This window comes from Atractosteus spatula, chromosome 27, assembly GCF_055471065.1.
Source record: "Atractosteus spatula isolate fAtrSpa1 chromosome 27, fAtrSpa1.hap1, whole genome shotgun sequence".
NCBI classification, from domain to species: domain Eukaryota; kingdom Metazoa; phylum Chordata; class Actinopteri; order Semionotiformes; family Lepisosteidae; genus Atractosteus; species Atractosteus spatula.
Window position 1 is genome coordinate 1025470 of NC_142732.1, and position 12782 is coordinate 1038251.

Below are 12782 nucleotides of genomic sequence, written 5' to 3' on the forward strand. Positions count from 1 at the left end.
TTACCGGATCTCTCGCTGGGGCCCAGACCGCTGCCAGCTGTGTCAGGAGCACTGTGGGACCAAGGAGCCGATCTGCTCCCACTGGCAATTTGTTTTTCCAACCCACTGGAGATCCCCCCAACCAACACGCTGCTCCCCAATTTTCCCTGCAGTCCACAAAGCTCTCACCCCCCCCCAGAGAACTCCATTACAGCTTTCTTCCCATCCAATATCTCTGTTTTTCTTTTTCTTAATCAAATAGGCTTTCTCTGGGGCCGAGTCCTATTTAAAACGACGGCAGGCAGGATTAAATTTTAATTACTGAAGTGTTATCGTTTAGAGAAGCTGGAAATGAAAACAATCACGGGCACAGTGAAGAACCGTACAAGCGGCTTGGCTTCCCGGCTCGACCGGCCTTTCGCTGAGCTCTTTATCGACGCCCATCGGAATTCTAACGAGTTCCCAAGTTGCACTCGGGATTTCGCTGCTCTGTGATAGGCAGGTTCACCTGGATGCCGTCTCTTAGCGCCACTTTGTGTGTGGATGGGAAGAGATGTTGAAAAGTCACACCGGCCAGCTGTCTGTAGCCTGAGATCGTTCTGCTGTAAAATTCAGCTCTTTCGCTTTCCGGTAGAAACCACTGACTGTTTAGTTAAGCTTTAACACTCAGCACAGGGAGCTTGGACAGACTGTCACAGTGGATGGGCCGTCAGTCATGAAGAGAGCTGTAATACGGGGTGCAGTGAGGAGCTCAGACCTCACAGGGGGTGACAGTCACAGTGTATAAATACAGGGGCAACAAAACAGACTCTGGGTACAAGAACCCAGCCCTCACGGAGTAGCTTTGTCATTTCTGTTTCCAGAAAAGCCAACACTCTCCTATCAGCTGATCCATCCATCCATCGTCTAACCGCTGCTTGCGATTCAGGTGCATGGGGGGGCCAGAGCCTGCCCCAGCAAGCAACAGGAGGAAGGCATGATACAGGCTGGCCGCTGTATGGGACACCAGTCCAGCACAGGACAGTCCCTTTCAGTCACACCAGGGCCAGTGGGAGGAAGCCAGAGCACCCAGAGAAGACCTACATGTACACGGGGAGAACATACAGACTCCACACGGACAGCACCCCGGGCCTGGAGCTGAGCCCAGGGCCCCAGCACTGCTGACCACTGCTCCACTGTGCCTCCCCTCATTACCTATAAAGATTTGAATGAAACCTTTAATCTGGTTCGCATGTTCTGCAGGATCAGCCATCAGAATTGGGAATGGCATCTATGAATCTGTGAACAAGCAGTACAGGCACCCTAGCTCTCTGAATTGTGCTCCTATCCTGTTTGCCTTAATAGTCTCCATTCCAGTCTCCATTCCTACAGGTTTTAATGTCTCAAGCCCTGGACGAGAGATACTGCAGTGTAGAAGGTGAAGACACATTTCCATATGAAAGGGGGGCCATCTAGTGGGAAAAGACAGAACGACTTTGCATTTGGCATAAATTCAGGACTCACTGTGTAGATGATGAACTGATGCTCATTCATAAAATGTGCAGTAGAAGCAGAAGGGGTATTAGCTGGCAAAAGATATTGTAAGATTGCTCCCAGTTTAATTCTTCTGCGTCTGTTCCGAAATCTGGACAATTTTCAAGGAAACACAAAGATAGAGCCCCCACCCTCAATTGAACTTGCTGAGTTACCTTGTCTGTAACACTCCTAGACACCAATTCTAGGTTGATGTACATGGGGCCTTAAATAAGGTTAGACACAGAAGTGCTGTATACTACAAAAACAAAAACATTAAATATTAAACTAATGATAAAAAGAATTAATATAAGTACTGATATTTAAAAATATCAGTAAAAATACCAGGTCAATGCCTGTAGGAGCCTTTGCAAGTGTTCCCCGGTCTCACTGCACTGCAGGGACTGTGCTGTCACCCAGTGATTTGTCACTGGGAGCAATCCAGGGCCTGCAGCCAGTGCGAGGCGAGAGAAAGAGAAGCTGACTGTATGGAGCCGGACCATTCAAGGCTTTGTAATCCAGGCTTTGGAAAAATATTTAACTGGCAACCAGTGTAAGGGAGCCAGTGCTGGAGTGAAGTGGTCAAATGTTGGTTTAGTCCAGACCAAGGTCCTGATTTCAGAACACCCTGCAGTCTACTGAGAAGAAAAGAAGATGCACCGGCAGGTGTGCACAGCTTTCTCCCATACAGTATTACATACTGCCCGCCTGCCAGGCTGAGGATAATGGCCTTTGACTAGAGGCTACTCTTTTCTTTAATGAGCAGCACTGTGGGCACAGGAGGATGCCACTACTCTGCTGACTGACCGAGCCAGCCTGCCCCTTCTTCCCGGAGGAGGCTGTGATGCAGGAGGTGGGTTCAGCTCGGCTCCATGACCTTGAACAGTTAATAGTTCCTGGTGTCACTCACACGACTGACAGCAACCACACTGGCAGAAAACAACACCATAACCACACATGTGAGCAATCCATATTCATCTGCATGTGGCCTGTACAGCTCTGTAAAACACACACCTGGTACACTCTATCGCGTTTAACCAAAGGCCCAGCAATTTAAAAGGACAGATAAATAATACGTAGGAGCCTCTGGCTTTTAGATTAATTCACACTGACCACATCTGAGTGACTCATCATTTGAAAGAAACAATCTCTTTAGCCTCCCTGATAAGTTGCACAGGCGTAATTATCCCACCACACTCATGTTCTTTCTTGAATTGTATAGCTCCTTTGCCAATCAATGGCTACCCTTGCAATAATGACTCCCAAATCACTTTAACTCTGTGGACCCGTTGGTGGGTCCGACTGCAGCTCGAAACTCTCTCTCGTGAAACAGGGAGGAGATTGAGATAGTCTTACACCACACTTGTAGAAAGAAATATGGAAATTGACATTACTGTATTTCTACGTTGTGAGTGCAAATAGTGTCACAGCATGGCCAGATTCTTTTTCTTATCTTCACATGAAACAATCATCTTTCCCTGCTGTATAGTGCTCCAGTCCTGCTGTCCAGTCCTGCTGTGTGCTTGTGCTTGTGCACAATTGCTGTTGTAACAGAAATGCTGCTGGAATGCTGTTGTGGCCACAGTCGTGGCCCATATGCTTCGACCACAAAACTAACAAACAGGATCGAAAAATACAAAAAAAACACTAATCCAAAATAAAAGGAACAGTCAAACTGATCCGATTCACAGAGGACCTTGAATATTTGATCCCAAACTTCCGTGAGAGGGATGGAAGCCGGAGACCCTGGCGTCTGAGTTTGAGTGATGAGCAGTTTTGAAACACAAGCTGGATTTGGGATATAAAGCAGCACTTGGCCAAAATCCAGCTTCCACTGGAGGCATGTGACAGGTCTGGGTCTCCCCCAAGACCTTCAGTCCTGACCTCTCGCTATGCTCTGCCACCTAACATGGGCAGAACGAGCCCAGGGGAACCAGCTGCCCCTACGCCCTGTGCCCGTCCCTGGGGCCGGCATGTCCCTGCGCAGCCAGACTCCAGCACGAGACAGCCAGGTCTCAGGAACAGCCCCCACGCTGCCCAGACACAAGCCCTGCTCCAGAGCTCCTGCCTCTGAGACAGACACAGCACTTGCCTCCATCATGATCAGACTGTCAGACCAGACAGTAAAAAAATAAATTACAGCCCCGTGCTGCAGTCTGTTAGAGCCGACACACATTTCAGGAATGACAGCCTTGGCTGATACTGCCAGGGTCAGGCTGTTTTAAAGTTTAAAAAGAAAGCTACAAAGCCATAGCCGTGTATCACCTGCTATTTATATCACTTTATGAACCCTTAGTGATGAGTGAAGAGAATGACACATTCCTCAGCTACTGAAACATGAGGACAGGAGGCACTTTTTTACAGTGCAGAGGGGGTCTGGAACAAGCTGCTCCATGGTGTCCTTTGGTGGATGAGTTTGAGTGGATTACCACTGAGGGGGGTTCTGTGTGCAGACGATAAATTTCCTCCTTCTCAGGAACATAAGACAACAAATACCCGTCAACAATTCACATTTATGGTCCGTTAGTGCCTTGAATTGGCTGTAGCAACGGGATGCTTGTGACCTGTATAGATATCGAAAACCATATCATTCGTGATGCAGAAGAGTCAAGCAGCACCGCAGCCCTGACTGCACTTCACCATGTCTGTCGTGGGTCCTCAGAGCCCACCAGGAGACAATAAGGCTGAACAAAGACTGGAGTCAGGGGCACCCTTACTTTTTGTAAATATTCCCCATCCTGGATGTGGAAAGACCGTCGCAAAGATATTCTGAAAAAAGCTTTGGTGAAAAAACACCGGTGAGTGGGGAGGAAGCGTGTCTGTGAGCAGGTGTGGAACTTGGAGCTGGAGAGTCAAATCTCTCTGGTTAGGTTGGTATATAAAAACCTAATTGGCAATACTGAATTAAAATAAAGATTATGGACCTTTCCCATGGACTCTCTTCTAGAATCCTGACACCACTAGCTTGCTAACTGATTAACTGATTAATCAATTAGGTTAATTATAACATTTAGCTGCTGCTTGTACCGAAGACGTGGCACCAGAAGGGAACCGAAGTCCCTGTCTTCTAGTTTTAACACATCAGAAAATTCTGAAAAACAAGTAAAGCTACAGTAACTCCATTCAAGTTTTCATTTTATGTTAATGAGCTATAGAAGAATGACCCACATCTGCCACTATCAGCCCGCAGCTCCCAGCTGGCAGCCCACTGGAGCTCAGTAGGTGTGATCCGGGCCAGTACTTGGAGGGGAGTCTCCTGGGAAAGCTAAGGCTGCTGTTGGAAGAGGTGTTAGTGGGGCCAGCAGGCCACCTGTGGTCTGTGTGAGTCCTAATGCCCCAGTATAGTGATGGGGACACTATACTGTAAAAAAGAGGTGCCATCCTTTGGATGAGACATTAAACCACTGTCCTGACTCTGTGTGGTCCTTAAAAATCCCAGCGCATTTCTCAAAAAGAGTAGGGGTGTTACCCCGATGTCCTGGCCAAATTTCCCATTGGGTTTTACCCATCATGGCCTCCTAATAATCCCCATCTCTTAACTGGCTCCATCACTCTGTTCTCTTCCCCACTGAGAGCTGGTGTGTGTGAGTGTACTAGCGCATCATCCAGGTGGGGCTGCACCCTGGTGGTGGTGGAGGGGATCCCCATTACCTGTGAAGAGCTTTGAGTGGAGTGTCCAGAAAAGAGCTATATAAGTGTAAGTAATTAGTATTAATCATATTCCTCTTCTCTGTAATTGTTCCCTTCTTGTTATGAGACCCAGAAGAACAGACAGCCCTTCCTGGAACAAGCTGTTTGACAGGTGATGCTATGAAGAGAAGCCGAAGCAAAACCACGCTGGCTGTCTGAAGCACAGACGCGGTGGCACAGGCACGAGAACTGAGCACTGGGGTGACCGGCAGGGCTTAGCACTGGGGATTCCTCGGTACACACAGCTTGTACCGCGTGCTATAATTAGGAAAATTAAGCCTGATGGTGCTTCACACAACACTACAAGTATCTCCCCGGACATGTGTGCGATGCCTTCGTTAGAGAAAATCACAGGAGCCTGCGATCATAAAAACAAAGCGCCTTGTTTTCCAATCCCATACTAAATCAGCATCCCCCCACATGTCTCTTCTTCAGACAGGCAGGGGGAGTGTCTACCACATGGCAGCATGCATGCCTGGGATTACTTCTAGTTACTGCATTTTTCCATCCTGGGCTCCATTGTCTAAACTTAGACCAGGTATGCATCTGAGCCAACCGCGCCGGAGTATAAAACCAACGGGCTCATTTACGCTGTGTGTTCAGGGGCACACGGCGCAGAAGGAAGGAACAGCATCATTATGGTAAGTGCCCCGCTCCATCGCTCCCTTCCGTGTGGGTCTTAGGGTGGTCCGGGATGGGTTATTCCTAGTTCTGCACCTCCAACATGTCAGCAGAGCCGATTTCTGGCTGCCAGGAAGCAAACTCGGGATCTCAAGCTTCACACGCTGTGCCATTTGCTCGATAAACTCTTTGACTGGTCTTCGGGGGGTATTCTGCGAAAACGGGCCGCGTGGTGGCACAGTGGTCAGCGTTGCTGTCTCCCAACGTTCTGGACCTAGGGTGCTGTCTTCGTGGAGTTTGCATGTTCTCCCCATGTTTGCACGGCTTTCCTCCAGGTGCTCCAGTTTCCTCCCACAGTCCAAAGACACACTGGTTGTTTAATTGGCTTCTGGGAGATGTGGCCCTGGTGTGTGTGTGTTTGTGTCCGTGTCTTCTCTGCAATGGACCTGCGTCCTGTCCAGGGTGTACCCTGTCTTGTGCGTCCTGTCCAGGGTGTACCCTGCCTTGTGCGTCCTGTCCAGGGTGTACCCTGCCTTGTGCCCAGTGCTGCCCACGACAGGACAGGCGCTGACTCCTGTGTGACCGTGAACTGGATAATCGGATACTGAATGGGATGTGATGATGATATGAGACAAACAGATCAGCCTGGGGGCTGGCATGGCATGTTGCTAAGACACAGGACCTGGAGGGAAGTCCTTCTCGTGGCAGAAGGGCAGAAGGTGAAGGTGGCCCAGTCAGTGCCTGCAGGATTTCGGGTGAATCTGCAGATGTGCCTTCCCAGGCGTTCATCAGGACAGACTAGAGACAGTGAAAAGCGAGCAGAGCCGCCTGTGTCATTCAGCTTCCTGCTCCTCATCACTCCGTTTGGATCTCTGCCCACCAATGCCTTAATCCAGTGAACGATGTTCACGATAAGCCATGTTAGACCTTTTGGTTTCACCACAGGTCCTAAAAGACTCCGAGACGTTCATGATTAAATTACCATACAGTTCCTCAAAATGAATCCTCAAAAAGAACAACTTTCCCAGAGAAGTAAATATGAATATGAATATGATAAACTTCTTGAGTGAAGAAAGGAGGTCAAAGAGATGAGCTGGAGAGTCATGGTTTATACTCCCCCGTTACATTCCAACGTGTCTTTAGGAGTAACAGTCCAAACTGTTTCACAAACAGGACAAAGAAAGGAACAAACTGCAGAAGAAAGATACTCTCATTTTGCATTAAGAAATTCAGAATTTCTCTTTGGCCAAAACACGGTCAAACCTTTACATAACAACAGCTTCTAATCTGGATTTTGAAAATAAAAAAATGCACAGTATGCACTAATGAACTATAGTTGACCCTTATTCAATAAAAACATGGTTGAGAGTCACAGAAAGCACCCATGCACCTCCCCTCTCTCTCTGATCAACGCTAGCTGTTTTCTGTCAAGTGATTTATTGCCAAAGCAGTTCACTGAAAGTGAAAAAAAGACTTTGGTGGTTCCAGGGAGTAAGTGTCAAGCACAGCTGCCCCACCACTCGTCTCCTCTAACCGATCAGCTGTCATGTCAGGCTGGCCAGAGGTCACATAGTCTCAACTTCGCACTTCACGGGGGCTGGAGGGTTTGCAGATAAGACTCTGGAGAATCTGGACAGACAGGGCGGCCAGAGGTGCTCCTCGCACACCCTTTTGGTCACAGAGCGACGAGCGGTGTTTGAATTCAGAGAACCGCACATTCCACATGAACAAAACAAAGCGCATAAATACAGCACTCAGAAGAAATGTTTGAATAGAAGTAAAAATATTATTTGAGCACATCTACACTTTTCCACATTTTTCCAAACCAATATAATCTAGATTTATACAATTTTAGTTTAAAATAAGTGTACCTTTCTTTTTAATACCAGTGAATGCTCATTGAGTTTTTTCTTTTTAATTATCTTTGATAGTAAGTTCCTTATCAATCCATAATGCAAAAAAAAAATCCTGCCCTGTGCTGTCATCAATGTATTAACACTAAAAAAGAAGGAAACAAAAGGGTTTTCACAACACGTACTGTAGTCTGTTTCCTCTAGTGTCAAAAGTTCAATGAAGGAATTTTCCTTCTAAGGCTCAGGCCTTGTCTAGCTTCCTTCATACCCACAGTACATGAGCAAAGTGACAGCCGCTCTCCTCTCCTCCTCCTTCAGGCTCCCAAGAAAGCGAAGAAGAGGGCAGAGGGTGCCAGCTCCAACGTCTTCGCCATGTTTGAACAGTCCCAGATACAGGAGTTCAAAGAGGTGAGCAGAGCAAGGGGCAACAAGGCGTCAGGAACCAACTACCGTTAGAAAGAAAAGTCAACTTCTTTAGACATCGACGACAACCAGCTTGAGAAATCTCCCTGGAAGATCTCGCATCCAGCTCGAAGTGCGTTGCTTTCTGACGCATTAGTAAAGGTCATCGCATGTCAGCCGGCACTGCGGGCTGTGTGGAGGTCAGTGGCCACTGTGAGCTGTCACAGCCCCACACGCCAGACCTGCGCAAGCACCAAGCTTGCTGTCTGAAGCCTGGTCCCCTGGCGCAAGGGGTCTGACTGCGCGTCCAAGTCCCAGTGAATAACCACCAGCTACAGCTTCTTTTGGTGATGAGCCCTGTCACACACACCAAGACAGCGAAGCATGAGGATCAGCTAAAAATGTGGGTCGAGCTGTCTGTCGGTCATCGCCAACACAACCCCAGTCCTCCCTCACGCAACTCTTCTCCTCCAGGCTTTCACCATCATGGACCAGAACAGAGACGGCTTCATCGACAAGCAGGACCTGAGGGACACCTTCGCTGCTCTGGGTAACAGCGCTCTTACACACACACTGTTCCAGTGGCTCATTCCCCTCCTTCCCTGTGTGTGTGTGTGTGTGTGTGTGTGTGTGTGTGTGTGCTCTGCAGTGAATGAGCAGTGTGTGTGTGTGTGTGCTCTGCAGTGAATGCGCAGTGTGTGTGTGTGCTCTGCAGTGAATGCGCAGGGTGTGTGTGCGCTCTGCAGTGAATGCGCAGGGTGTGTGTGTGCTCTGCAGTGAATGCGCAGGGTGTGTTTTTCTCTGCAGGGCGGCTCAACGTGAACAACGAGGAGCTGGAGGACATGCTGAAGGAAGCACCCGGAGCCATCAACTTCACCGTCTTCCTCACCATGTTCGGAGAGAAGCTCAAAGGTCAGGATTAGTCTGGAAACATCTGGATAGTGCCAGTCTTGAGGTCACATTTAACACAGTAACCTTTCACTACTTGTATAGTGATTCATAGACAATGAATCGACTCATTGGGCAGCACAGTTAACATTGCTGCCTCGCTGTGATGGGCCCTGGGTTCAGTTTCAGACCTGGGGTGCTGTCTGTGTGGAGTCTAGAGAATCTCCCTGTGCTTCTTCTGGGAGTATTGGCCCTGGTGTCAGGGTGTGTGTCTCTGTCCTGCGATGGACTGGTGTCCTGTCTAGGGTGAATCCTGCCTTGCATCTGTTGCTTGCTGGGATAGACCACAGCTTTCCCGCGACACTGAATTGGATGAAGCAGTTAGAAAATAGATGGATGTGTACGTTGAACCATACAGTGCTGCAGGTCAAGGACAGAGGACTGGAGATTAAATTATGAGGTTTAATTTTTCCACTGACCTGGAAGTACTGACTGGTGAGACTGGTAGTGTGGTGTCACAGAAATGTCTCAATAACCTTGTTCTGAACTGCAACATGGCATAGTTTACGACTGATTTTTGTGTTGCAACACATCCATTTTAAGACCTTTGTGTTAAAGGAGAAAACTGCATTCTAGAGTGAGGAAGAAATACCCCTCTTAATAAAAGAGTAAGAATCTGTAATCTACACTTCACAGGTAGCGACCCAGAGGAAACCATTCTGAATGCCTTTAAAATCTTCGACCCAGAGGCCAAAGGTCATATCAACGCTGAGTAGTAAGTACTCAAGTCTGCCCTCTAGTAGTGAGAGTAAAAAACAAGCCCAGCCCCAGAGCATTCAGTCCTATGGTTTGCTATTAAACGTTTGTTTTCTTTACTTGTGTAGGTGTGGACAAAACTATTTTCAACAACATGATTTCTGCATAGCACAGAAATCACATTTTTTTTAAACATAAAATCACAAAAATACTTGAACATTTAAAATAATTATGGTTATTAATAATAAATACACCATCTCATACCAGGAGGGCAATGCATAGGTTTTGCAAAACTCTGGTTTATAGAAGACACAATGGCTGTTCATTGCCCTTTAAGCAAGGTTTATGGTGTTGTATTAATAAATACCAGAAAGACAGAACACTAAAAACAAACTACCCTGTAATTTCCCATAATGCTGATGCAAGAATTGTTGGAAATGGCCAGCGGGAGGAAAAGAAAAGAACATCTGGAATAGTCTAAACCATCAGAAATAAATTTGGACTTAAAATATGCCTTTTCCCACTGCCTGAAAAGAATACAATTAGCATCTGCAGCAGAGGCCCATTATAGAGCAAGTAACTGTAGTGATGATGGCTCAGGTGTCTTCAGCACATGGGGGCGCTACTGGATACCCACTGCGCCGGGCACTTCCTCCCCAGTCTGGCCAGTGGTACAGGAAGAACAGCCAAGAGATGAGTAACAGCGTTTGACACAGATGGCCCCAGCGCTGTAGAAGAATGTTAAACTAACCTGACTAGAATACTGTTTTTACTGACCATCTGATCGTCTTGTTGCCTTCCAGCATCAAACGCATGCTGATGACTCAAGCGGACAAGTTCAGTGCAGAGGAGGTGAGTCCGCTACAGAAAGACAAACGTGCCCAGGGAGGGAGGTTTTGACATAGGACACAGAGGCAGAGGGGGCTCCAGGTCCTAGGAATTCAGAGTGCTCTCAGGACACAGGGTGAGGCCAGGCAAACTGAACCACAGTGTCTCTGACCCATTTGGACTCTCCTGGAAGAGACTGCTAAAAGCAGTTATCCATCGAGCAGTTCCAGGAACAGACACCAGGGAGAGCTTAGTTGTTGCAGACGAATGTAGACAGGGAGTGGAATTGGAGGGCTGGGCTGTCTGCAGGGCTCCGGGTCTCATTTAACAACTGGGGTTGGGTGATTCGTCCGTGCAGAGACCAGGAATGGGCTGGTTAAATTTGTCAAACTCAGGACAAAGAGGAAATTCCAGTTGTTCTTGAAGCTGTGTGATCCAGATGTTTTGGGTACAGCTGGAAGTGATAAAACTTTTGCACTCCAGATGTGCAAAAACTTCCAGCAAGTTTGGATGAGAGCCAGCAGGCATCAGATGGCAGATTTGAGAGGAGTAGTATTGAAAACATCGACACCTTGTATATTTTGTCAGCGTAACTCAGAGAAGCTGTATTAGTTAAGGAGCACAGGCCAACAAGACATGAACTTGCAAGTAGCGCTTACACCAGATAAAGCTAAAGTAAAGTACTTGGTTTTAATACCACAATCCTCAAGCTTGTAGGAGTACATGCTTGAAAAGGCTAAACTATTACCCACCTATGACAAATTAAAAAATAATATAGTGCAATATTAAAATGTGACAGTTCAGTGTTCTATCAGAGTATTAAGTATATTACAGTAATGACAACCGCAGTAAATATGAAAGAGTAAAATAAAATCACATATTATAAAACCTTCCTAGTTTAAACACCAAATGTTATAACATAAGAAACGAAGCTTTGGTCTTTAAATCAGACACAAAAAGACCTCTCTATTGTATTTAAGCCAATCACAGACTGAGTTTTTCTCTTATGCAGGAACTGAATTCCCACTTCTATCAAAGGGTGATCACACTCCTTTTCCCTATTCTCTTTGATTCAAAATACAAAAAGAAGCTGAAAAAGGTATCAAACAAACCTTCAGAAAAGACCCATAGTGACTTTTCAGAAAACAGCAATGCAATGTCTGGCTTCCCAGACAGCTGACAATCATTACAGAAATACCGGGTTCCTTTATGACCAGTTACTTCACCGATGGGTCATGTGATTGTAGCAATCCATTTTGCTGTTGACAAAAATCACACACAATCTGCTGCCTTTCCACAGGCATCTGTGAAGCAAATGACAAATGGATAGGGTGTGGATGGGCCACTCTTTTTATTGTATGCTGGCCTTCTGGCCCTTATAAAGCAGAGCTCCCATGAGCTCCCAACCAATTCAAGTACTGTACTCAATCAGCAAGAAACCTCATTCCAGTACAAACCTCTGTCCAGAGTGCTGTGTGAGCTAAACAACCTGTGTGCTCCACGTTGTCGCCAGACAGCAGGAGAAACACTCCCCTTACAAGCAGTAACTGCTGTATTCTCAGCAACAGTGTTGCCTTGTTTCGGCCACCAGACTAGAGCCGGGTGTCAGAGATGCCGGACTCTCCAGCAGATCACCAGATGCTGTGTCTTCTACAGGTGCAGCAGATGTTCTCTGCATTCCCCCCCGACGTCTCGGGGAACCTGGACTACAAGAACCTGTGTTATGTCATCACCCACGGGGAGGAGAAGGACCAGGAGTGAACAGGAAGTGAGGTCAACCCAGCAAGTGTGACATCACATCCCATGTGACCCTCTGAAATGTAAATAGTGCCATCCTGGGGGCAGGGTAAACAAACTTTTTTTTAAATGTAAGCATGTTCCTTTCAAACCCCGGTCTTTTCACTGCAAGAATAAACTTTTTTTCAGACAATCTGCAAGACTTTCCTCTTCACCACTTCGAGATGTCTCAACAGCTGACAATGTACATGTGCATTTCAGTTATTGCCCGTTTTTCTAAGGAGTTTTTTCTATTTTGTTTCTTGGTTAGTGACACTTCAGCTGGGTCTGTTTAACAAGGGTTGCAACAAATCGCACCATGTAAACTAGTGAGCAACTATTTGCAACTTGTTGGACACAGATGCAGCAACATCTGCAGTAAGTGATTAAATTGCCAGCCAATCACCTCTCAGGGCAGTGTTCCAGTCAATCCTGTTTCCCAGTATTTTTCCAAACAGAATAATATAAAACAAATTA

General features: G+C 46.9%; 1 protein-coding gene across 1 annotated transcript; it reads left to right on the forward strand.

Annotated features, from left to right (window-relative positions):
* Positions 1-5722: 5722 nt before the first annotated feature.
* Positions 5723-12459, forward strand: LOC148814099 (myosin regulatory light chain 2B, cardiac muscle isoform). The gene is made up of 7 exons (XM_088906609.1): positions 5723-5822; positions 7974-8063; positions 8532-8607; positions 8865-8969; positions 9642-9720; positions 10505-10553; positions 12186-12459. Exons 1-7 carry the CDS (start codon positions 5820-5822, stop codon positions 12288-12290), a joined length of 507 nt encoding a protein of 168 aa, XP_088762735.1. The 5' UTR covers positions 5723-5819; the 3' UTR covers positions 12291-12459.
* The last annotated feature ends 323 nt before the right edge of the window (positions 12460-12782 follow it).